General features: G+C 48.5%; 1 protein-coding gene across 4 annotated transcripts in view; it reads right to left on the reverse strand.

Moving 5' to 3' along the window:
• The window catches only part of EIF3A (eukaryotic translation initiation factor 3 subunit A), a 1,009,075-nt gene that overhangs the window by 644,356 nt on the left and 338,054 nt on the right, over window positions 1-26,665 (reverse strand). For all 4 annotated transcript variants that reach the window (XM_078643910.1, XM_078643908.1, XM_078643907.1 and 1 more), the window contains exon 13: window positions 6,134-6,238. In XM_078643910.1, coding sequence (XP_078500036.1) covers window positions 6,134-6,238 — 105 coding nt within the window. The remainder of the gene's footprint in view (window positions 1-6,133; window positions 6,239-26,665) is intronic.

Raw genomic sequence — 26,665 nt, forward strand, 5'->3', positions numbered from 1 at the left:
CGCACCTGCAAATGGCGATTACTAGCCCACACCACCTCCCTTGAGTAAGCCTCAGACTGCTCTGCAACGCTACCCTCTGAGAGTCAGGCGCTGCCCTAGGGTGTTTGGTTCCCAGTGAAGGACAAATGTGTCATGTTATTTGTGCAAGCTTCACAGATGCTGCCTCGTTTTCCAACAAGCAGCACTTTAAAACAATATGGGGAGTGAAATGTGAAATTTCACTTTACCCTGGCATATAAAAACTCATTTTAGAAGGGTGTACCTTATAGATAACTGACACACCCCTGGGATACGTAAGGGAGACCCTGGAGGTCCTTAATTGCCAAAACATTTTAAGTTTTCCATTTTAAGTGCCCCTACCACCAAAGTAGAGTTTGGACACAATTTACTGTTTAAAAGCAGTCCTGGCAACCAGTGCTGCTTTTAAACAGACCCCAGGCTTCAGCACTGCACACATGCTGTAGGAGAGGAGGATCTACTTACTATGGTTACCCCCACTTTTTGCTGTGTTTCACTGGTTTATCTACTTTATACGGCTAGGACCCTGCTAACCAGGACCCCAGATTAGCTGAATCCTCTCTAAATTGATTGCATGTACATTAGGTACACTCCAGATTGGTTACTGGGTTACTCTTGGGAGTCCCTAGTATATGGTACCTTAGGTAGCAAGCGCAAAGGTACCCCAAAGGTCTACCAGGGGCTGAAGCATGTATTATGCCACCCCTGGAAAGCCTTCCAAAATGGCACCACAGGTCTGCTACTGCAGCCTGGGTAAGATGGTGTAAGCACCCCTTACGAAGATATAGTATACCTATATCTACCTTTAAATACAGACACATATAAACCTATAAGCCACTCCTATGGCTGGCCTTGAAAATCCTGAAGGCAGAGTGCTTGGTTTTATGTGAGAGGGTGCCCAAGCATGAGCTGAGCCCCTCTGCAGCTTTCGGAATCACTCCCTTATAGCTGTTCTGTAATACAAAAGAGGGTGGTGATGGACGGAGCATCTGAATCAATCAAACACTCACACCCAGCCAGGTGAGGATTATGAATCCGAAACCGGTCCCAGGATGCTTGTTTCCGGTCCAGGGAAGACATGGCTTGGCCGTTCGGGCTGGACTGTTCCCATGAGGCACAGGGTCAGACTGATTTGCATATAGCCATGTCTGAACTGGGGTGGCCGAGTGAGCTAAAGAATGGTGATGAATTAAACCCAGATCAGTTGACTGGGGGTGAGTGTTTGATTTGCTCAAACGCTCCGTCCATCATCCCCTTTTGTATCGCTTTGTTCGCCCTAAGTGTGGCAGGGTATGCTCAGACGTGAGTCCGTTGCTCACTTGGCCACTGGATTCAAGATAGCCTGACTGATGAGGATTATGAATTCGAAACCGGTCCCAGGATGCTTGTTTCCGGTCCAGGGAAGACATGGCTTGGCAGTTCGGGCTGGACTGTTCCCATGAGGCACAGGGTCAGACTGATTTGCATATAGCCATGTCTGAACTGGGGTGGCCGAGTGAGCTAAAGAATGGTGATGGATTAAACCCAGATCAGGTGACTGGGGGTGAGTGTTTGATTTGCTCAAACGCTCCGTCCATCATCCCCTTTTGTATCACTTTGTTCTGTGATACAGCCATATACTCTTAAGTGCATTATAACCTTGCGGTAAATGCTAACTTTGGAATGGCTGCATCAACACATGTGCTTGTTGTCAAACATTTTGGAATCCTACCCCCCCCCCCCACCCGCCAGTTCTGGCGGCGGGGGTAGAATTCCGCCCTTCTAGAGGGAGAAGACATGTAAACACTTAACTGACCAGTAATAGTTTAACCGAGCTCCTGCATCACAAAATGGATGCTGCTGCCACAGACACGAGTCTGACCTCCTACTGCAAGACGAACCTCCAGCAGGGGAGGCCTGGACAATAGGTTTCCTGTCCAGGGAGGTGTAACCACATCCCCAGACAGGCTTTAGTGTATTGGGGCAGGGCGGGTGCATTCAGTGAACGCTTTTCAGACAGGGCCTGGGGCACACAAGGTGTCCCTGTGCATTTCCCACTTCAAACAGGTTGCTGGGGCACTCAGCCCCAGCTCTGGCGCGAAACTGGACAAATGGGAAGGGGTGTACACACCCCCTCCCCAGGTCCTCCCATAGGTGGGTCCTTAGAGTTAGTCCATCCCCTAAACTTAGTATAAGTATAGGAACCCAGTCTCTAGGACTTTAGATCATCCTGGACGAAACTCTGCAACATATATCTTGGAACTTCGACATTCTATTCTGACTAGAACACTGAAGAATATCTCTTGGGGTCAAGGAGTGACTCCCCTGTTCAAAGAGGCACCAAAGAAGCATCTTGCCGGTCTGCATTTTCAAGGCTCCTGCCGGATCCCGAAGCATCTGCAACACAGGACACGGACTTCCAGACATCTCCGAGGCCGACACGAGATCTCAGCAAAGCTGAGACCTGTAGCCATCACGAAAGACGTGGGACCGGAACTCCTGGACACCGTGCACATTTGCTAGTGCTCCTACTTTCCGAGCTTTCCCCAAGTTGTGCATTGGGCTACTCTTAGTCCAAGCCCTGAGCACCATCTGCACCGAAGATTGTGCGCCTACACTCCACGAGTGTTCTGTGGGCCCGCTTCTAGCATTTCTGCTCTAGGCCCCTTCGCGATCCCTGGTCCGTCGACTGGTGGGTCCCCACGAAGGTAACTCTTGTTTCTCGGGCTTCCCCGATTGCTCCAGACGTGCCCTGACTCCCCTCCAAAGGGTGAGTCCCTCAGACCTTGCTGTTCTGCTCCAAAGCCAATCTTTGCATTCTGCGTGGGTTGCTGTTACCAAGGCTTGTTGGGCCCAATCCGGATACAGACGCTGCAGCGCTCAACATCAGACGTGGGACAGCTCGAATCCAGCTCCTGGTTGTCGTCGACGCCTCCTGGCTGAAGAATCTAGCTTCACCTCCTGCACCTGAAATCACCCGACATCGGTGGGCATCTTCTTATTGCCTCCCTGGTCACTTGCAAGTGACCCAGACTGTAAGCTTTCAGGTTCTTCAGATCTTCGATCCACCCTTGGATCCATCCGGACACGTCATAGGGTCACCTGCAGCACTTCTCTGCAGCTCTCCATAGGAAACGACGACGAAACCAGACACGAAAAGCCACCTATGCACCTGGCTTCCCTGGGTGAGGTAACACGAGTACTTCGGTGCTCCCGTGGGTCTCAACTCTCTAACTGTCCAGTACTGAAGGGGTTTGTTCCTAATCCACTCCTAAGTGTCCTTAATCTTTAAAAATCTAATCGCAACTTTCTCCATAGAAGTCAATGGTGATTTGCGGCTGTGTTTAGACACTGCACACGTCCCCCGTGGATCTCCTGCATCACTACCTTGGGTGGTTCCTTTTTGCCCCAGCAGTTCTACAGGCCCTAGGCCTGGTCTCTATGTCCACAGCGGTACTTATACCACTTTCTTAGTAAATGGTTTGTGAGGCCACTAGGGCAAAACATATACTGCGCTAATTTACTGTGTGCTAAATAAGTTTACTTTGTGTACTTTTGCTTCTAGCCCCATAAAGAGACTAGAGGGATGTGTTTAGCATAAATGCATATATAATTTATATATACCTGGTGTGGTTCTCCTTTCATTTGGTCATTCATGAGAATATAGACTGGTAAAACAAGCTGCTTTACATTCCTTCAAGACTTAGCCTGAAGGCTGCTCTCCACAGCTACCACTAGGATAGCTTTCTATAAGGGATGTCTTCAAAACTATCATCAATAAGGGTCGTCGGACTGGTACAAGGGGCCCACTAGAATAGTGGATAGCATATGCCAGGCCAACTTCACACATGCTAGTGCAGAAAATCTGCTGGGCTCTAAACTGCCATGCCCCAGTATACTGGGGACGTCTAAGTAGTTTCAATCCCCTGCCCTATTGTAAACTAGAGGCGTATACGGTAGGTCATGCCAATAACAGGGTTACCCCACCATACCATAGTGTACCCTAGTGTATGTTGGGTGTCTTAACTGTATTCTAATGTGTTCCTTTCAGCTTGGCACTGGCCCTGGGCATGGTTAAACAGAGCCCAGGGTCAGTCAGAGCCCGTTACCACCAGTTCCAGTCAGCAAAACATTGGGGGTTGCCCAGAGCACAGGATGACTTTGTAACACTTGGTAAATGTGTGAAGTGATGCCCATGTAGCTGCTGCACATATAGTTTCTATGGGAACATTGGCCATACATGCCAAAGTCGCTCCTTTCTTCCTAGTGGAGTGAGCTTTTGGTCGTACCATATATTCTTTGTTAGCGATGGTATAGCATAGTTGGATGGTTTAGACTACCCATCGTGATATTGTTGTCTTTGTGACTGGCGTTCCTGTGTTTGTATGTGCATAGGTAACAAACAACTGTTTAGTCTTTCCAGTTTGTTCAGTTTTTTTAAGGTAATTTATTTATTTATTTTTTAAAGTTTTATGTAGCGCTGTCTAGACCCGGAGGTATCAGAGCGCTTTACATGAGCATCGGATCATAGTTACAGGTTACATCGTTACAAAGGTTACACAGTTCTTAGAGCATGGCAACATATTTACTTGTAAGGTAGAGATAAACAATAAGCACAAATACGTAAGGGGAAAAGAAGGCAAGGTGAGAGATTCAGGGGAGGGGGGTTGGAGATGGGGAAGTAGACAGATAATGAAGGCGGGAAAGAGGAGGGGAGGGTGAGAGACACAGCATAGGGAGAGGAGGGGAAGGGTGACGGGGACACAAACCGGTAGACGAGTCAAGGCAACGTCCAAAGTCCAGTAAGCTGTGATCCGAGGGGAAGTGGTATCCCTTCCCTATCACTATTGCGAGAGGCACCCTTTACGCAGTGGACTCTCTCAGAGGGGTCTCTGACACTCCAAGGCCTACATACTGGATCCTTCCGCAAAAAGGGGAGAGGGAGTGCTTTGGCAAGGGGTGCCATACCATACCTCAAGTGTGAGTGGCTCCCTTGGCACAGTGGACTCACTCAGCGGGTAATATAGTAGTACTTTCCTTACATACGTGTATGGAGGCTTTTCCCCCCCTCTTGTTTGGGGTTTTTTGAAGAAAACCGGAAGGAGAATACTTTGATCTAAGTGAATACGACTTTAAATAGGAACTGTGGGTTTGTTTTTAAAAATAACTGTCCTTGTGGATTTGCATGTATGGTTCCTGTATGGTAAACGCATGTAACTCACTCTTCGCAAGGATGTAATGGCAATGAGAAAGACCGTCTTTAAAGTGATGTGTTTGAGTTCTGTCTTATGCATGGGCTCAAAGGGTTTTGTCATAAGTTGCGTGAGCACTGTATTTAGACTCCACATGGGAACTGGAGCTTTTCTAGGTGGAGGAATTCTTTTAGTTCCTTCTAGAAATAGTTTTATGACCGGTCTTGTGAAGAAACTTTTGCACGTTTTTCCCCTTGTGTAAAGTACGATGGCAGCGAGGTGTCTCTGGAAGTTTCCAAGAAAATGGCTTCTAAAAAGTCTTGTCAGGAAGATGCAAGCACCTCACTAAAAGGAAAGCATTCATTTCCTACTGAGGAGAAAAGCCATAAACATGAATAACAATCTTCAGAAACATCCATGAAGAAAAAAAAGTGGAGGGGTTACTGCAACAGAAACCCACTTTCCTACATCTATGTATTTATTACAGTTTGCCCTACCTTTCCTGTCCTCCTTTCCTCAAATTTCCCAGAGTGAACCAATTGTTTGATACATTGATAGTTAATGGCTGAGCCCAGTTATTGGTACAGAGTCCCAAGTCTGCGGCAATGGAGGCTGGGGTGTTTTGTGCACAAGGCTCGACATCAAACTCCCTCGGGACCAATGCAATGTCTATTGGGAGGCTTCGAGTGGGTGCCAGATTCAACCATACTTACAATCTTAGCAGAGGCCTTCAACCAAGAAAGACATTAGAAAAGACAGCCTCTGGGCAGGGTTTCATGACGGACGAGGGCCGCCATCAGCACGTAAGGGGTTAAAGACAGATGTAAGATTTACTCAGACATCACTCCACTGATCAATCTAAAGGACCAGAGGTATCGGAGGATTAAGTTCAAATATAGCTATTGCTAGTACAACGTGCAAAGAAACAATGGAGGAAAATGTACCTTCTTTTCCTGGTTTTTCAGACGCTCTTGGAGTTCTTTTTTTTCTTTTTCCAGCTGTTCTACTTGCTTGGCCATAATGAAATCTGGGTCCAATTCCTCAAGATCCTGTATGAAGAGAAAACCGAAGAGAAGGTTGTTACCACTGGAAAAACAAGAAGATTTAGAAAGAAAACATTTCAGCTAAGCATTTTCCAACACAGAAGGACGAAGTAAAATCTATGAAATAGCATGATCACACAACAAGCAGCTGGCCAGCCCTTTATCAATGCACTGAATTAAATTATGAAAAATATGCACACTGATGAGTGTTTGAGGGTGGATAATGTGTTGCAGCATCATTAACTTATTAACTTCAGAGCAGATTTGAACGTAAACTTAACGTGGCATCTAAAATCAAGCTAATGTTTGTTTTCAGCTTAAATCTCAGGATAATCAGAGCTGTGCAGTTTTAATATATCGTCCAAACAATTAAATGAAACGTACCTGTATCAGTTATTTAGCATATGATTTCAGGACTTTTCTAGGAGTCCTGGGTCTACAGTTATAGGGCAGTTTCTTGTTTGGGTCCTGTCATTTGCCATTTATGTACCAAGTGCACAATACCAATGCACATCGAATGATAAACCAAGGCAATCCAGGTTAGCAAAGCAAAGTGAACAATCGAGGCTTAATTCAGGACATGGAGGGGGGCATAACATTAAAACACAATCAATAATATCAAGGCCAAACAGTGCTTTACTATATGAAAAGAAAATCACTTTTACAGGTACACAAATAAATCAGCTAAAGATTAAGAGAAACAGAGTACAAGAAGGTGCTAGTACCTATTAGGGAAGAGCTAAAAATGTAAATAATTTAGTAGTGTGTAAAGGTTAAGTGCTAGAAATCGCATACAAATGGCCCTACTATCAATGTTATATATGGAGCTATGGTCTTAAGTTTTTAGTAGGAGCTATAATCTTGCAAAAGGGGACAAAAGATAAGCAAAGTATACTCCTGTGGAAGTTATGTAACATTCTGCACCAAACTCTAACCCTGCACCAATGCAAAGTTGCAACTCTTTCGCCAAGATCAGAATTAAATATTCTACTCAAAGGCAGGTGTAAGCAAGAGTGAACAGGTCACCTACCTTCAGTAGGAATATGTTACTTACCAGTATGCATCTGTTTTTGGCATTTAGGGCTGCTGACATTCATATCAGTGCATAGATCGCCGCCTAGTGTTGGGTCCGGATGATTGCACTTTGTTGTCTTGGGAGAGTCTTCAAAGTATCACGAGATAGGTGACTCCTCCCCTGGACTACAATGCGCATGGGCATCTTCTCCATCCTCAGATTGTTTTTCGCCATTGTGGCAGAGATGGAGATAGTAAAGTGAGAGATGGCCATGCCAGAGATAATGCTGCAGCTGCGACAGGCACCGGGGAGGAGGGCGGGCGATATGAATGTCAGCAGCCCTACATGTCAAGAACAGATGCACACTGGTAAGTAGCATATTCCGTTCGAGGCATGTGGGCTGCTGAATTCATATCTGTTCATAGAGTGTATAGCAGTATCTCCTCTAGCGGTGGTTACCTATGCCAGCTGCAGCAGTTTGAAAAAGAGTTTTGAGGACAGCCTGGCCTACAGCAGCTTGCTGTTTTGCTTGCACGTCTACACAGTAGTGTTTTGTGAAAGTGTGTATGGTGGTCCATGTGGCTGCCTTACAGAAGTCTTCAAGAGGAATATTCCCTAGGAAAGCCATGGATGCCCCCATTTTCCTTGTAGAGTGTGCTCTTGGGGGGACGATTAAAGTGAGTTTTGCCTTTTGATAACATATTTGAATGCATTTAACTATCCATCTGGCTATTCCTGACTTTGATATGGGATTTCCTTTGTATTGTGGTGCAAAAGCAACAAATAGTTGTTTTGTCTTTCTAAATGATTTAGTTCTGTCCACATAATAAAGTAGAGCTCTTTTTACATCTAATGTGTGTAGGGCTCTCTCAGCTACCGACTGTGGATTTTGAAAGAATACTGGCAGTTCTATTGATTGATTAATATGGAAATTGGATACGACCTTAGGCATGAACTTAGGGTTTGTTCTAAGAACCACCCTGTTGGCATGTACTTGCATGAAAGGTTCTTGAATTGTTAGTGCTTGTAATTGCTCACTCTTCTGAGTGAGGTAATGGCAACCAAGAATGCTACCTTCCACGTTAAAAATTGTAGTTCGCAAGAGTGTAGGGGTTTGAAAGGAGGTCCCATAAATCTGGTAAGTACTACATTTAGGTTCCAGACTGGGGAAGGTGGGTGTCTTGGAGGAATCACCCTTTTAAGACCCTCCATAAAAGCCTTGATTGCTGGGACTCTAAACAGTGAAAGTTGTTGCCTGTTTTGAAGGTATGCTGCTATAGCAGCGAGGTGTAGTCTTATCGAAGAGTATGCTAAGTTGCATCTTTGTAGATGCAGCAGGTAACATATAATGTTTTGTATGCAAGCGTCTAATGGGTTGATTTGGTTATTGTTGCAGTAAATAACAAATCTCTTCTATTTAGCTGAATAGCACGCTCGTGTAGTTGGTCGTCTTGCCTCCCTCATGATGTTCATGCAGTCTGGGGGCAAGTTAAGGTATCCAAACTCTAAGACTTCAGAAGCCAGATCGCTAGGTTCATCTGATTGGGATCTGGGTGTTTGATTTCTCCATGGTTCTGAGTTAAAAGATGGGGTGCAAGGCACAGTCTTTGATGAGGAACTACTGAGAGTTCCAGGAGCGTTGTGTACCAAGGTTGCTTTGCCCATGTGGGAGCAACTAGGATTAGTGTGAGTGTGTGTTGCCGCAGTTTGCGTGCCACCAGCGGAATCAGTGGTGCTGGGGGAAAAGCGTACGCAAATCTGCCTGACCCGTTCATCCATATCGCATTGCCCTGTGACAACGGATGTGGGAACCTGGCAGCAAAGTACTGGCATTTGGAGTTTTCTTTTGTGGCAAAGAGGTCTAGGTCTGGGTGACCCCACTGTTCAAAGAATGGCTGGAGAACTTGGGGGTGAATCTCCCATTCGTGTAGTTGTTGGCTGTGCCTGCTGAGCAGGTCCGCTATCCGATTGTCCTTCCCTGGAAGGTGTTCTGCTAGGAGAAAAATGTTTTTGGGAATCGTCCACTTCCATATGCTCTGTGCCAGGTGGGACAGCTGTGGAGAGTGCGTTCCTCCCTGTTTCTGGATATAGTACATTGCGGTCATGTTATCCGTCCGGACCAACACAGTCTTGCTGTACAAGTATTTCTGGAATGCTTTCAGGGCTAGGAATATCGCCAGCAACTCTAGTTGGTTGATATGCAGTTTCTTTTGTTTGGTTGTCCAGAGCCCTTGTACTGTGTATTGAAGGAGATGGGCTCCCCAGCCTGTCAGTGATGCGAAGAACTAGTTGTGGAACCAGCTCTTGGAACAGTCGCCCCTTGGAAAGGTTTTGTGGGTTCCACCACTGCAGAGAGTTGTGAGCGCGACCGTCTACCAACACTAGGTCTTTTAGTTGTCCTCGAGCCTGGTTCAATTGCCGTGCTAGAAATTCTTGTAATGGACGCATTTGAAGTCTGGCATGGGGGACAATGAATATGCAGGAGGCCAACATGCCTATGAGCTGCATAAAGACTCGAGCTGGCAGCGAGTGTTGTGGCAGAAATTTGCGAATGAGCATCTGTATGCTGGCTATCCTCGCTGAGTTTGGATATGCCTTTGCCACGGAGGTATCTATAGTGGCTCCCAGATATTGTTGTGTGTGGGATGGTTGCAGATGCGATTTTGGGTAGTTTATGGAAAACCCTAGGCTGTGTAGCAACTGAAGTGTTTGAGACTTATGTGTTGCACACTGTTGGTACGATTTCGCTTGTATTAGCCAATCGTCTAGGTAAGGTTACACATGGATGTGCTGCCTTCTGAGATGCGCTGCCACTGTCACTAAGCATTTTGTAAACACTCTTGGGGCCGTGGTAACCCCGAAGGGCAAAACCTTGAATTGGTAGTGTTGACCTTCTATTGTGAACCGGAGATATTTTCTGTGGGCTGGATGGATAGGTAGGTATGTGAAAATACACATCCTTGAGGTCCAGTGTTGCTAGGAAGAAATGCGTTACTTACCTGTAACTGCAGTTATCCAGTATTGGTATCTTTCATAGATTCACATGCCTGACTCATTCCCCGTCGTCGGGGTGGGGGTCACTGGTATATAAAAACAGTAATGTCAAAGACATATGCATACTAATAGGCCAGAGGCCTCACATTAGTAACCTATCCAAGTCCTTTTGTAACAAGCATTTGCAATAGGTCTCGCATTAGGAAAGTTTGAGCTATTGGTATTGTAAATTACATGTTTTATTTATGTGTTGGTTTTGAAAATAGCGAAATTAATAGCTTTGTCACTTACAATGCCAATAGTTATAACTTTTGCAAATGTGACACCTATAGCATTTGTAATGCAATATGTGTTGCATTTACGTGACTTACATGTATTGATATTACAAATAACAATGACTTAATTTTTTTTAAATAATGAATACTTAAATAAAAGTTATTGTAATTTATAATGGCAATAGCTTAAACTTTTGTAAATAACATTTGTGAAGATTATGTTCAGTGTTTTTTATTGTGACGAAAATCCAAGAACAGAAGTGAAATTTTAACATTTTTGTGACATTTGTACTAAAGCTTAAAACATTGAGAGAACATATTTGAACCAGTTGTTGAATGGTTGTACAGATTGATGCTGTGGTGGCGCTGAGTGATGTTGTGGAGGCGAGCGAGTGATGCTGTGGTGTTCAAGTGATGCTGTGGTAGCGCATAGTGATGTTGTGGGGCTTTTGAGTGATGCTGTGGTGGTGCTGTGTGATGCTGTATGCTATGCTATGTTTTGTTTTGCTATCCTATGCTTTGTTTTGTTATGCTATGCTATGCTATGCTTTGTTATGCTATGCTATGTTTTGCTATGCTATGTTTTGTTATGCTATGCTATGCTATGCTATGTTTTGTTATGGCATGCTGTGTTTTGTTATGCTGTGCTTTGCTATGCTATGTTTTGTTATACTATGCATAGTTTTATTATGCTATATTTGTTTTGCTATGCATAGTTTTGTTATGCAATGCTTTCTTATGCCATGTTCTGTTATGCTATGTTTTGTTGTGCTATGCTATGTTTTGTTATGCTATGCTATGCTTTGTTATGCTGTTTTGTTATGCTATGCTATGTTTTGTTGTGTTTTGTTATGCTGTTTTTTGTATTTTGTTATGCTATACTATGCTTTGTTCTGCTATGTTATGTTATGCTATGTTTTGTTTTGCTATGCTATGCTATGCTTGCTATCCTGGTGTGTGGTTGTGTGTGGGGGGGGGTTGTGGGTGTGTGTGGTTGTGTGTGTGGGGGGGGTTGTGGGTGTGTGTGTGGTTGTGTGTGTGGGGGGGGTTGTGGGTGTGTGGTTGTGTGTGTGTGTGGGGGGGGTTGTGGGTGTGTGTGGTTGCGTGTGGGTGTGGGGGTGGGGGTGGGGTGTGTGGGGGTGGGGGTGGGGTGTGTGGGGGTGGGGGTGGGGTGTGTGGGGGTGGGGGTGGGGTGTGTGGGGGTGGGGGTGGGGTGTGTGGGGGTGGGGGTGGGGTGTGTGGGGGTGGGGGTGGGGTGTGTGGGGGTGGGGTGTGTGGGGGGGTTGTGTATGCGAGGGGGCAGTGTGTGCGAGGGGGCAGTGTGTGCGAGGGGGCAGTGTGTGCGAGGGGGCAGTGTGTGCGAGGGGGCAGTGTGTGCGAGGGGGCAGTGTGTGCGAGGGGGCAGTGTGTGCGAGGGGGCAGTGTGTGCGAGGGGGCAGTGTGTGCGAGGGGGCAGTGTGTGCGAGGGGGCAGTGTGTGCGAGGGGGCAGTGTGTGCGAGGGGGCAGTGTGTGCGAGGGGGCAGTGTGTGCGAGGGGGCAGTGTGTGCGAGGGGGCAGTGTGTGCGAGGGGGCAGTGTGTGCGAGGGGGCAGTGTGTGCGAGGGGGCAGTGTGTGCGAGGGGGCAGTGTGAGCGAGGGGGCAGTGTGTGCGAGGGGGCAGTGTGTGCGAGGGGGCAGTGTGTGCGAGGGGGCAGTGTGTGCGAGGGGGCAGTGTGTGCGAGGGGGCAGTGTGTGTGAGGGGGCAGTGTGTGTGAGGGGGCAGTGTGTGAGTGACTAGAACCCCAATAAACTGTAAGCAATGGGCTGATGCAAAACACCCTGCAAATAATGATATTGTACACAACAGGTATTCATCTAAAGCCCAGAATTTATTTTCACTGTTGAGTCAAACGCCAGTTATTGAGGCACGCAGTGTGTGTGGTGAGCTGTGCTCATTATGTTGCCCACAAGTTAAGTGGGCTTGTTGGGAGCTATCAGCCGTCTCTTCGTGCGAGGGTAGCATGCCACTCAGATTCCTATAATCTGAACTTAGGGGCACATGCATCAAGCGATTTTGGAGTCACAAACGGTGCGAATCGCAAAATTCGGCCGTTTGCGATTCCAAAATCACTTTTTGGGATGCATTAAACAATTTTTTAGAAATCGCAATTTTTTGCGATTTCTAAAAATGCGATTGCATTTAAGGACTCGCATTTTTGCGATTCCTTAAATGCAATGCATGAATGTTTAAAAAAATGCGAATTCGCAAATAGGGGGAGCAAATTAACACGAGGGTGAACCTCGTGTTAATTTGCGAAATCTTTCAAAAATGCTCAAAAAAGCATTTTTGAAAGTGTCATGTTACACACACACGTCCTTTGGACATGTGTGTGTGAAACTTGCACTTAAAATAACATTTCAAGGGGGCAGGGGGGGTCCTTTGGACCCCCCTCAGCACCCTTGAAATGCATTAACCAATTGCGATTCGCAAAATGAAAATCGCAAAATGTTAAGGCCTTCCCATTGATTCCTATGCCCTGTACTTTACCTGATGTACCACAATGAATGTGCACTGCCCGCATTGATGCAGAGTTCATGCTTAAACATGTCTTAAATGTCTGCCATATTTTATTGGAAAGATGATGTCTCGAACAGACACCTACAGTTGCAGGCAGGCGAGAGACAAACACTTCAAAAACTAATCCGCTGAACAGACGTACTAGCTATTTAGTGATGGCTTTTTTTTTTTAAAGTCGGAAAAAAGCCTGCCTAAGCGAGAAAAAAAAAGACTTTACGTACACAATGAATTTATGAGAGAAATAATTTGATGTTTGAGGAATGAATGTACCTTGATATGTAAAATAGTCCTCATGCATTGCATTGCAACCAGTCCACAGGAGCCAGAATGACACACCAAACCGTCAATAGCAGGAGGTAAGAGTGACTGGGGTGGAGCAAAAGTCTACTGTTTATATATTTTAAAGAACTGTTAACAATATATATCATGCAGACACCTGTGCTGTCAAGCAAGATCTAAAAAAGGTCTGTGGCCTCCGTCACCCCATAATCTATGAACAAAATGTTTTGCTAGTTATGCTCCTAGCTGCTGACATCTCCAGCTACCTGGTCTCTCCTCTCCCCTCTTCATGAGCACTGCATCAGTTGTTCATGCCTTCAGTGAGCAGGAGGTGGAAGGGAAAACACAGAATTACTGGTGGGATAGTAGGCTGTGGGGCAGTGAAGTCGATAACAGGGTAATCAATAGGTGAGGAGGGGGACAGTGGAACAACAGACCGGTGGGCAGTTAGATGGGGCTAGTGAGACAGCAGAGAGGTTGAAAAGATAGGTGGGGCAGTGGAGCATTACAAGAATGTGGCAGAAAGGCAAGGTCAGTGGGACAGTTGAAGAATTACAAGTGTTGAGCAGATAAGGTCAAAAAGGTAGGGCAAGAAGGGACAGAATGGCGAGGACAGTGCTACTGTACTAGAGCAGGAGAGTACTACCCTGCTTATAAATGGACAAATGCATCTGACAGAAGTCTCTTTCTGCCTGGTCAGACTGCCCTCTGGTGCCACGACTCAAGCTACAACCAGAAGATGCGCTGGTAACAGTTCGCTAGGCAGGACGGGAACCCTACTTTGCCTGGTTAGTCCTTTATAATGCAGCTGTGATAGCTGGTTCAGGCTTGTCTGTAGCGACAGGCCACATATGAATGGTGTATGGTCTCTAGAGAGGTGTGGCTCCGAGAGCTGCGTACGTGTGGAGGGCAGGTATATATGTGCTAACAAGTGCACCGTGGCAGCAACAGCACATAAACGCCTGGCGAGGAACAGGTTTCTCGGGGCTCAAACACCACAAAGAAATCATGCCAAACATTACTGAAACCACACTTGAAAAGCGCCAGCAGTGAGTGAGTCTGCAGGGAGCTGCCCTGCCCCAGGACATGGATTTCACACAGCAAATAAAAAAGGAAAACACTGTTGTAGCTTTGTTATTCTATTATTGTTGCGAAGACGGAGGGCAGCAGCTTTTCATTTGCAATGTAAGTGATGGAAAGTATTGAAAGCACCTCTTTGCTGGTCCAAGACCGAGGGCTGAAACTGTACAATGACTACTAGTGTGAAGGAAGAAGAACTGGCAAACGCCGTTTCAGGAGCTGTCATATGAGTGGAAGCAGCATAAATAAGACCGGATACGACAGGTGACATTGGGGGCCAGTGACCCAAAACAGGCCCATGATAGCGTCTGCGCACTGCATGCCATTCACCAGGCTACTGCGCTGCGCGCCGGTAATGAATGCACGCGCATGCCAGTCATCATACTGCAGAACAGCCGCGCATTAATGCCTGCACAAAGCATAATGTTCTCAAAGGTGCAGAACTGCATAGGAGGAGTAATGCCTGCACACAGCAAATCAGTCTGCAGCCAGCCTGCAGACACGTGTGAGTAAATAAAGCATTCTGAATGATATATAGAAATATGTACGGCCTGCAGCCAAGAAGATAAAAAAAGGGGGATCACAGAAAATATAACCAGAAGACCAGTAAGACTTCAAAGAGGCGAAGTTAGACCAGAAGAAACACACGGCAGGAGCGAATGGGAAAATCAAACCACCCATGGCTAGATAGCCTATACAATAAAACAAATATGACATCGCATCGCATGCCAATTTAAGAGTGAGACATTGAGGACAGCGGTGATCTAAGGCCAGTAGTCCCCCGCAAAACAAGCAATGTCCTGAGCAAATGGTGGGGGGCTGAAGCAGTGGAGTGGGTGAGGGGGGAGTCACGGGGAGATTAAGGGACAGAAGGCAAGCAGATGAAGCGACAGGGGCCTGGCGGCCGTGAAGTGCAGGCGGGGGGGGGGCGGGGAGAAGAGCCTTTGAAGAGCCAGAGTCACGGCCTGCCGTGAATAAGTGAAGTGAATAATTAGGGGAGGAGAACTGGCAGGCTGATAGGCAGAAGGCTCAGGCAAGCTCGTGCACGAGGCATGCACTTCCCAAAATCCGCTGGAGAGCCCTTGGCTTAAAGTATGGTTTGGCTGCATTAGGGCTCTTTTCCTATTCCTGCGGAATAGGAAAGGGGCGAGCCCTAAAAAGGACCAAACTTTGGCCAGGAGCCAATCAGCTACTACCACCCTCTAGAACCTTCCTGGAAGGAGCCCTAGTCCCTCAGATTTTCGTAAGCACAGTGCTAAGTAGTACCTACTGAGAGAACGAAGGTGAGCCCTTCCAGGGGAGGCGGGTGGGTTGCATGTGAATCTATGAAAGATACCAATACTGGATAACTGCAGTTACAGGTAAGTAACGCATTTCTTATCCAGTATTATGGGTATCTTTCATAGATTCACATGCCTGAATCAGAGTAGCAAGCAATAGGCAGCACATTTCGCATAATATAGCAAAGCAATAAACTGCAAACAGTAGCAGGATAAGAAATGTGCATTTAGGTAATAGGAAAGGTGGGATGAAAGGAAGAAGGCTCACCTCTAATGAAACAGATGACGGAGCACCGCCTGACCCACCGCTGCATCCTTCATAAGTTCTGAATCCAAGCAGTAGTGCTTGGTGAACGTATGTGGTGTCTTTCATGTGGCCGCTCTGCAAATGTCGACAATGGGCACCCCAGAAAAGAGCACCATGGAGGTGGAAACCGCTCTAGTGGAATGAGCCCGAACCTTGGAGGGCAGAGGATGTCCCGCCTGCTGATGGCAGAAGGCAATGACCGCAGAGATCCATCTTGAAATGCTCTGCTTTGACAGTGGTAGGCCCTTCCTGGGCCTGCTGAAGGCAATAAACAATTGGTTGGACTTGCGAAATTGTTCCGTTCTATGAATGTAGAATTTTAGACATCTTTTCAGATCTAAGGAATGTAGAGATCTCTCCGCTGCTGAATATGGATTCGGGAAGAAGGATCTCAGGACAATAGGTTCGTTTAGATGAAAAGCAGACGGAACCTTTGGTATGAATTTGGGGTTAGTCCGTAGAATGACCCGGTCCTGTTTGAACTGAAGAAACGGGTCTTGAATAGAGAACGCCTGCAGTTCACTCACTCTCCTTGCCAACGCGAGAGCCAGAAAAAGAGCTGTTTTCCATGACAAGTATTTGAGATCTGCTTTATGCATTGGCTCAAAGGGGTTTTCATCAATTGAGCCAAGACCACATTGAGTTGCCATGTAGGTGGTAAAGGTTTTATTGGAGGGTAAGTCCTGAATAAGCCTTTCAGAAACTGCTTGACCAGTCTATTGGACCATAGGGTAATTCCAGACGAAGAGCGCCTGAACCGAGATATGGCTGCCAGGTGGACTTTGATTGAGGCATGGGCCAATCCTGAGTTGGCCAGGTGAAGCAGGTAAGGCAGAAGTTGAGCCGGAGATGACGAGAATGGGTGCAGGTTGTTAGCTTTACACCATGTAGGAGAGTAGGGTCTGCAATCCTATGATCACCCAGATTTTTTGCTTTTTGCTGCACTGGTTTACGACTTTCCCTGGCTGTGGGCCTGCTAATCAGACCCACAGCCTAGCTGTTCTCTCTATCCAAATTGTACTCAGGTACTGAATTGGCACTGGGCCCTCTCCAAGTCCCTGTACCCAGGGCTGAGGTGTACCCAGAAGTCTCCCAGGGGCTGAAGCATGTATTATGCCACCCCTGGGCTGACTAACTAAACTGACACAACTGGCTGCTTGACAGCTGGGGCAAGGTGGTGTAATCACCCTTTGCTTTAGATATAGTATACCTATATCTAACCCTAAAATGGACACACAGATCTCCTATCAGTCACTCCTATAGCAGGCCTTAACAATCCTGAAGGCAGAGTGCTTGGAATCGTGTGAGATGGTGCTCTGGCATGAGCTGAGCCTGTCTGCGGCTTTCGGGATCCATCCCTTAGCCGTTTCCATGATATCGCATACCATATACTCTTAAGTGCATTATAATCCTCGCGGTTATATGCCAACTCTGGTATCGCTTTATCAAAACATGTCGAGTAAGGTGTCATACGAATTGGAATACTAACCCCTCGCCAATTCTGGCGACGGGGTTAGCATTCCACCCTTCTAGAGGGACACGACATGTATGTAACCCCTAACCCCGGTTAAAGTCAAACAGAGCCTCAGCTCCACAAAATGGATGCTGCCACCGAGACACAAGTCTGCCCTCCTGCTGCTGGGAGTCCTCCCAGAGCAGGAGATAAGGACAAAGGGTTTCCTGCCAGGGGCGGTGCCAGCACCGTCCCAGACAGGGTTTTGTGTATTGTAGGTAGGCAGGGCTTTAGAGGAAGGTGACTGCACGTGGCACCCCGGTGCTCACTGTGCATAGGCTGGCTGGAACCAGTTCCAGGGTCACTCCAGACCCTGTGCTGGGGAAAAGCCCGCCAAGGAAGTGGGTGTAACCACCCCCCTCCTAGCCCCACCCCTAGGGCAGGACTTAGTCGCGTGCCAGCCCCTTTTTACAGGATAAAGGTAGGAACTGGCCCCCTTCCAAATCAGATCATCTTTGAATCCTGAAACTACTTTCCATGAAAGGAACTCAAGACTTCTTCCTAAGATTTCTCCCTTGTGACTAAGGAGTAGTCACCCTGCATCCGCAGGCACCATCTTAAGAACACTGCGGTCTGCTGCAAGTCTCTCCTCCGGATCAAGACTGCCCAGCTCGACGAGAACCGGCTTCCCTGGCACCTCTGACCTCTACCTACATCATCAGTCACGCTGAGATTCGTGGGTGTGACGAGACCTCGAGGGACCGGCCATCTTCAAGACTGCACGACTTCTTTCCAGCAAGCCTGCCGAGTAATTTCCTGGTGAGTGCTTTGGGGTCCGAGAAGCCCCGACCCTGAGCAGCTCCAGCACCGAAGTGCAGCCTCCCAGCATCTCCACGATCTGCGTGGGGCCCTTCTGCTTTTTGCTGCTCACCGCGTTGTTTGGCTACTAGCCCGCTGGCTTGTGGCCTTCTGAACGACGCCCGACGACATTTCTGCTGCTGGTCTGGTTGCTCCAGGCTGGCCCTTGCTCCCTTCCAAAAGAGGAGCACCCCGGACCCTCCTGGTCCACTCAAGACGCCATTTTGAGTCCACCGCGTGGGCTTGAATTAGCCAAGGCTTGTTGCCCAATCCTGGGTAACTTCGACGCCGACAGCTTCATCCATCGTGGGACAGCTCGCCTCTCCATCCTGGTCGCCGACAACGCCTCCTGGTCCGTGAGATCTGCAGAGCCAGCGTCGCCCACTCACCTAGTCGAGGTGACTTCGCCCGGTGCCATCCTGGTGCCCACTTAATCACTGGCTAGTGATTCAAGAACTTGGTCCCCTCTGCTTTCAGGTTTTCTTCTTCCTTGATCCAGGCTTGGATCCATCGAACTTTTCTTCACTGGTCGCCTGCCAGCAACTTCCTTCTTCCAGGCTCCTGGTCCGGCAACGAGATCCCCGACGTCTTTTCAGACCTATGCAGCTGCAGCCCCTGGGCTAGGTAACTTCGGCACTTCGGTGTCCCAGCATAGCCTCACTATCCTAGGGTCAGGATCCACTGTCGTTTTCTTCCTACCAGGTCGGGTTCGCCCGTGAACACTAACTTTGCCTTTACTAGCTTCCATAGACTTTGTCCCGCATCCCGCGTGAGAGTGCACACTCTGCACCCGAGTCCCCTAGGTCTCCTAGAAGTAATCTAACGATTCTATAGTCAAGTCCTAGCGATTCCAAAGCCTATTAGTACTGTACTTACCTGCTAGTAATTTCGCATTCCACTTTTTAAGTATATGGTTTTTCGTGCCCCTCGGGCATTTGTGTATAACGTGCTAACTTAAGTATTTTCGTAAGAGTTTTGTTGTGTGCCTAGCACCCTGTCCTCATAAAGAGTACAGGGTTGTTGTGATTCTAATAAATACACTGTTTATTTTCATAACACTTGTGTGGTGTCCTTTCACTGGGTGTTCAAGGGGTAATGTGATGGTAAAACAGCTGGCTTAACACGCCCTCTAGAGTCTTAGCCTTAGACTGCTCGTATCCATGCTACTAGGATAGCTGGTCTATAAGGTTGACTTACAACCAATCATCAATAAGGGTTGTTTGGACTGATATATAGTGATCACTAGAATAGTGAACACTGCACATCAGGCCAACTTCTCACACACCACAAACAGAATCTCTTCCACTTAAGGGAATACGTTTTGATGGTACTGTCAGCCCGGGCCGGGGCTAAGACAACTCTGCAGTCCTGAGGAATATCTAAATCCTGGAACTCTCTGAACTCAGGAGCCAAGCCGATAATCTGAGAGATGTCGGATCTGGATGTTGGACTTGCCCCTGGTTCATAGTGAGGAGATGCAGGTAAGGCCTGAATGGAATCGGAGGCTCCAGTGACAGAATGTGTAGTTCTGTAAACCAGTGTTGGCGCGGCAACGCTGGGGCTACCAGGATCAGGGTGCAACTCTCCGCTTTCAGTTTCCGGATGACCCTGGGGGATCAGGGGAAATTGAGTGTGAGAAGTTGGCCTGATGTGCAGTGTTCACTATTCTAGTGATCACTATATATCAGTCCAAACAACCCTTATTGATGATTGGTTGTAAGTCAACCTTATAGACCAGCTATCCTAGTAGCATGGATACGAGCAGTCTAAGGCTAAGACTCTAGAGGGCGTGTTAAGCCAGCTGTTTTACCATCACATTACCCCTTGAACACCCAGTGAAAGGACACCACACAAGTGTTATGAAAATAAACAGTGTATTTATTAGAATCACAACAACCCTGTACTCTTTATGAGGACAGGGTGCTAGGCACACAACAAAACTCTTACGAAAATACTTTTAAGTTAGCACGTTACACAAATGCCCGAGGGGCACGAAAAACCATATACACTAAAAGTGGAATGCGAATTACTAGCAGGTAAGTAACAGTTCTAATAGGCTTTGGACTCGCTAGGACTGGACTAGGGAATCGTTAGATTACTACTAGGAGGCCCAGGGGACTCGGATGCAGAGTGTGCACTCTCACGCGGGATGCGGGACAAAGTCTATGGAAGCTAGAATTCACAAAGTTAGTGTTCACGGGCGAACCCGACCTGGTAGGGAGAAAACGACAGTGGATCCTGACCCTTGGATAGTGAGGCTATGCTGGGACACCGGAGTGCCGAAGTTACCTAGCCCAGGGGCTGCAGCTGCATAGGTCTGAAAAGACGTCGGGGATCTCGTTGCCGGACCAGGAGCCTGGAAGGAAGAAGTTGCTGGCAGGCGACCAGTGAAGAAAAGTTCGATGGATCCAAGCCTGGATCAAGGAAGAAGAAAACCTGAAAGCAGAGGGGACCAAGTTCTTGAATCACTAGCCAGTGATTAAGTGGGCACCAGGATGGCACCGGGCGAAGTCACCGCAGTCAGGTGAGTGGGCGCTGCTGGGCTCTGCAGTCTCTCGGACCAGGAGGCGTTGTCGGCGACCAGGATGGAGGTGCGAGCTGTCCCACGAAGGATGAAGTCGTTGGCGTCGAAGTTACCCAGGATTGGGCAACAAGCCTTGGCTAATTCAAGCCCACGCGGTGGACTCAAAATGGCGTCTTGAGTGGACCAGGAGGGTCCAGGGTGCTCCTCTTCTGGGAGGGAGCAAGGGCCAGTCTGGAGCAACCAGACCAGCAGCAGAAATGTCGTCGGGCGTCGTCAGGAAGGCCACAAGCCAACGGGCTAGTAGCCAAACAACGCGGTGAGCAGCAGAAGGCAGAAGGGCCCCACGCCGATCGTGGAGATGCTGGGGGGCTGCTCTTCGGTGCTGGAGCTGCTCAGGGTGGGGGCTTCTCGGACCCCAAAGCACTCACCAGGAAATTACTCGGTGGGCTTGCTGTGCAGAAGTCGTGCAGTCTTGGCGATGGCCGGTCCCTCGAGGTCTCGTCGCACCCACGGTTCTCAGCTGTGCTGTAGAGGTGGGTAGAGGTCAGAGGTGCCAGGGAAGCCGGGTCTCGTCGAGCTGGGCAGTCGGATTCCGGAGGAAGGACGTGCAGCAGACCGCAGTGTTCTTAGGTGGTGCCTGCGGATGCAGGGTGACTACTCCTTAGCCACAAGGGAGAATCTTGAGGAAGAAATCGTGAAGTCCTTTCGTGGAAAGTGGTATCTTGATTCCAAAGATGATCTGATTTGGAAGGGGGCCAGTTCCTACCTTTATCCTGTAAAAAGGGGCTGGCACGCGACTAAGTCCTGCCCTATGGGTGGGACTAGGAGGGGGGTGGTTACACCCACTTCCTTGGCGGGCTTTTCCCCAGCACAGGGTCTGGAGTGACCCTGGAACTGGTTCCAGCCAGCCTATGCACAGTGAGCACCGGGGTGCCACGTGCAGTCACCTTCCTCTAAAGCCCTGCCTACCTACAATACACAAACCCTGTCTGGGACGGTGCTGGCACCGCCCCTGGCAGGAAACCCTTTGTCCTTATCTCCTGCTCTGGGAGGACTCCCAGCAGCAGGAGGGCAGACTTGTGTCTCGGTGGCAGCATCCATTTTGTGGATGCTAAGGCTCTGTCTGACTTTTAACCGGGTTATAGGTTACAGGCATGTCGTGTCCCTCTAGAAGGGTGGAATGCTAACCCCGTCGCCAGAATTGGCGAGGGGTTAGTATTCCAATTCGTATGACACCTTACTCGACATGTTTTGATAAAGCGATACCAGAGTTGGCACATAACCGCGAGGATTATAATGCACTTAAGAGTATATGGTATGCGATATCATGGAAACGGCTAAGGGATAGATCCCGAAAGCCGCAGACAGGCTCAGCTCATGCCAGAGCACCATCTCCCACGATTCCAAGCACTCTGCCTTCAGGATTGTTAAGGCCTGCCATAGGAGTGACTGATAGGAGATCTGTGTGTCCATTTTAGGATTAGATATAGGTATACTATATCTAAAGCAAAGGGTGAGTACACCACCTTGCCCCAGCTGTCGTGCAGCCAGTTGTGTCAGTTTTAGTTAGTCAATCCAGGGGTGGCATAATACATGCTTCAGCCCCTGGGAGACTTCTGGGTGCACCTCAGCCCTGGGTACAGGGACTTGGAGAGGGCCCAGTGCCAATTCAGTACCTGAGTACAATTTGGATAGAGAGAACAGCTAGGCTGTGGGTCTGATTAGCAGGCCCACAGCCAGGGAAAGTCGTAAACCAGTGCAGCAAAAAGCAAAAATCTGGGTGATCATAGGATTGCAGACCCTACTCTCCTACATTGAGGAAAAGCGTAAGCAAAGACGTTGCACCATGCCATCGAAAATGCATCCCCGAGAGATCCTTTCTGGGGATGCCAACTTGCATAATGTTGGCATTTCGCGTTGATCTTCGTCGCAAATAGATCCAGTTGAGGTCTGCCCCATCGGGAGAACACTGTCGAGAGCATGTTGGTCGAGCTCCCACTCATGACAAATGGAGCGTTGCCTGCTTAGTGAGTCCGCCAGGGTGTTGTCCGCTCCTGGGACATACTCCGCTCTCAGCGAAATGTTGTGTTGGAGTAGCCACTCCCAAATTCGCTGTGATTCTTGAGATAATGTCATGGATCGAGTTCCCCCTTGCTTGTTTAAATAGTGCATTGTGGTGGTGTTGTCCGTCCTCACAAGCACTGGGGAGTTCCAGATCCGAGGCAGGAATGCTCGAAGTGCCAGGTATACTGCCCTCAGCTCTAGCAGGCTGATCTGGAGCTGTTTTTCTGCCAGCGACCACGGACCATGAATTTGAAGTTCCTGCAGGAACGCACCCCATCCTTCCAATGATGAATCCGTTGTTATCACGTGTGGGGAGATTGGAAGTAAGAATGGAAGGCCCTGGTTTAGGTTTTTTGTTGGAAGGCCCTGGTTTAGGTTTTTTGTTTGAAGCCACCAGTGCAGGGCCTTCACCATGAACGGAGTGATCCTGATCAGATCGTCGAAGGATCCCGTACACTGGATCCACTGAGAGGATAACACCTCCTGTAAGGGACGCATATGGAGGCGGCAGTGTGGTATTAGGAGGATATTGGAGGACATCATTCCTAGTAATGACTTGAAGAGTCGCACCTTGATGGTCTTCTTGACCTGAATGTGGGCTGCAAGAGACCTCAGTTTGACCTGACGCTCTTATGACTGGAAGGCCTTCTCCTGATACGTGTCTAGAGTTGCTCCCAGGAAAGTGAGGCGTTGAGAGGGCTGCAATACTGACTTTTCCTGGTTGAGCGTAAGCCCCAGGCTCTCGAAGAGCTGAAGACAAGCGTTGGAAGATCCTCTTACGCCTTCTAGAGTAGGAGACTTGAGCCAATCGTCCAGGTAAGGGAATACCTGGTGATGGTGCTGTCGAAGGTACGCTGCCACTGGAGACAGGCATTTTGTAAATAGCGTGGCGCCGACTTTAGGCCAAATGGTAACACTCTGAATTGGTAGTGTCTGCCCGCCACTACAAACCTTAGGAATTGGCTGTGACTTTTGTGGATGAGTATGTGAAAATAGGCGTCCTGAGGTCTAAGGACGCCATGAAATCTTTGGAATTGAGTAGTTGTAACACCTCCTGAATGGATACCATACGGAACGATTGTTTCTTGAGGTATCCGTTGAGGTTTCTTAGATCCAATATAGGTCTCCATTTCTTCTCCTTTTTCCGTATTAGGAAGAATCGGGAATAGAATCCTTTCCCCCTCTGACCTCTGGGAACTCTTTCTACGGCTCTTCTCTGGAGCATTAGTGAGAGTTCCGCTTGAAGGAGATGCAGATTCTTGTGCTGCATGGGACCTGGGGGGTTCGAAGGAGGAGTTTCCCGAACAAGTTGCAGGACCCAACGATCCGTCGTTATTTTTTGCCAATTGTGTAGGAAGTTGGAAATCTTTCCTCCAACTACGTAATGTGGAGAAGAAGTGGAGGCCTGTAGGTGAAAGAAGTCATTGTCTTCTGGTATCCTTCTTACCTCCCCTCCCTCGAAAGGAAGACTTATTGTACGAGGACTGGCCTTGTTGCTGCCTGAGGCTTGTATTGCTGGGACGAGCCGTAGGAGGATTTGTATCCCTGATAGCCACCTCTTGTCTGCTGGCCTCTTCCTCTGGAGCCCCGAAAGGAAGTATTTCTGTACTGGAGGGTACCCAATGCTTTTGCGGTCTCCGTATCTTTCTTGAAACCCTGTAGCATCTCATCAATATGCTCCCCAAAGAGCAGGTCTCCGTTAAACGGCATGTCCAGTACTTTGGACTGTACCTCAGGCCGGAAGGATGTAGACTTAAGCCATCCCTGGCGTCTAAGGACAGCTGCCCCCGCTAGCTGCCGAAATCCTGTTGAGGCGATATCCATCGCCACGTCAATCATTTCCGAGGCGGACCGCTCTCCCTCAAGGAGGATCTTCTTTACCTCTTCTTTCTGCTCCTCTGGCAGTGTGCCTAGATATGCGGCAACATCCGCCCACATCTGGCGATTGTAACGCCCTAGAAGCGCTAGCTAGTTTGCCGCCCTGACCGTAAGGGCCGTCATCGACGAGAAGCTTTTCCCGATGTTATCCAGTTTACGGCCCTCCTTGTCCGGAGGCGCCGTCAGCGTAGTAGCTGGGTTGTTTGATTTCCGCTGCGCGGCTTGGGTGATAACGGAGTCCGGTTTGGTATGGCCTGTAAGACATGCCAGAGCTGAGACTGGGGCCTTATACTTTTTATCAAGCCTAATCGGCACTGGTTGCAAAGATGAGGGGTTTTTCATTATCTTTATCCCCTGGTCCTTGATGTAATAGATAATAGGGATTGACCGAACCGTCTTCTTGAATGGCTCTTTGAAGTCATATAGGAAGCAATCCTGAGGTTGCGTGGTCATCTCTATTTTAAACCTTGCTGCTGCTCTCTCTACGACATTATGAAATCCCCCGATATCTTCTGGGGGTGAATCCGCCTGAGCCTGGTCTGGGGAAACCGGACGTTCAATGACATATTCGTCCCACTCGTCATCCTGTATTTCACCCTCCTCCTGTTGACCTTCATCTTCTCCTACTGCTTCCTCCTCCTCATCAGAAGACGGTAGAGGAGGCAAAGTCACAGGGACCTGGCGAATGACCAGTGGTGGCGGTCTAGGGCGAGGAAGAGGAGCTGGTGTCACAAGAGTTTGAGGCACCACTGAAGGAGGCGGAGAAGGCAGAAACCGCTGCTTGTAGTCCGTTATGAGGAATTGAAGGTCAGTGACTATTGAGGCCGGGAGGCACACCATAGGCTGTGGAGGTGGTTGATATTCCTCCTGGCATGGCACTTCTGCCTGACCAAGGTCTTCATAGTCCGAAATCTCTTGGACCTTTACATTGAGTTGTGAAGGACTTGTTGCAGTGTGGAACAAGGCACCATCATCAGAATCCTCAGTCTCCAGAAAGTGGACCGGCAGCAGTGGCTGGACCTTGCTAGGAGATGTAGTCTCTGGCGTCAGCGTACACGTTGACATCTTGAAGTGTGTATAAATACACTTCAGCTTAGGAGATCCTTCCGTCGACGGGCCCGTCGACGGGGTGGTCATCAGCGGTGGGATGCTGTCAGCCACAGCAGACATCTCTGTAGTCTTCGTCGACGACGGTAGCGTCGTCGACGATGGCTTCTTCGTCGACGCTGGTGCTGCCGTCGACGGCTTCGTCGACGGCTTCGTCGACGGCTTCGTCGATGGCTTAGTCGACGGCTTCGTCGATGGCTTAGTCGATGGCTTAGTCGATGGCTTCGTCGACAATGACATCGACGAGGTTGTCGTCGACATCGATGGGACCTTCGTCGACGTCGATGGGACCTTCGTCGACGTCGATGGGACCTTCGTCGACGACGATGGTTTTGACTTCGTCGACGCTGAAACTACCGTCGACGGAAGCGTCAACACTTTTTTGACAGGAATTATTGAGGAAATCGACCTACCCATCGACGACGATGCTGAGGTAGGTGTCGACCAGGTGGTGAAGGTTGAAGCTGTCGGCGTAGAGATGGTTACTGTCGACGTTGTCACAGGCAAGGCAGAAGACACCAGCACAGGCTTCTTAAAGGTGGTTTCCTGATGAGAAGTCTTAACTGTCATTGCCCCTGAAGGACCCTCTGAAGACTTGGGCGTCTTCTTTTGAGGTGGCACCTCAGACGGACCTGGAGATGTCGGTCTTGGCCTTTTGGCAGAGGAGTGTGAGCTCCTGAAGGAACACTCGCTCTCACCTGAGGAGACTGTTTGATCCTTGTCCTTTAGTCTCTGAAGCCACAGGAGCAGGCAACCTTCTCT

Source organism: Lissotriton helveticus, chromosome 5_1, assembly GCF_964261635.1.
Source record: "Lissotriton helveticus chromosome 5_1, aLisHel1.1, whole genome shotgun sequence".
NCBI classification, from domain to species: domain Eukaryota; kingdom Metazoa; phylum Chordata; class Amphibia; order Caudata; family Salamandridae; genus Lissotriton; species Lissotriton helveticus.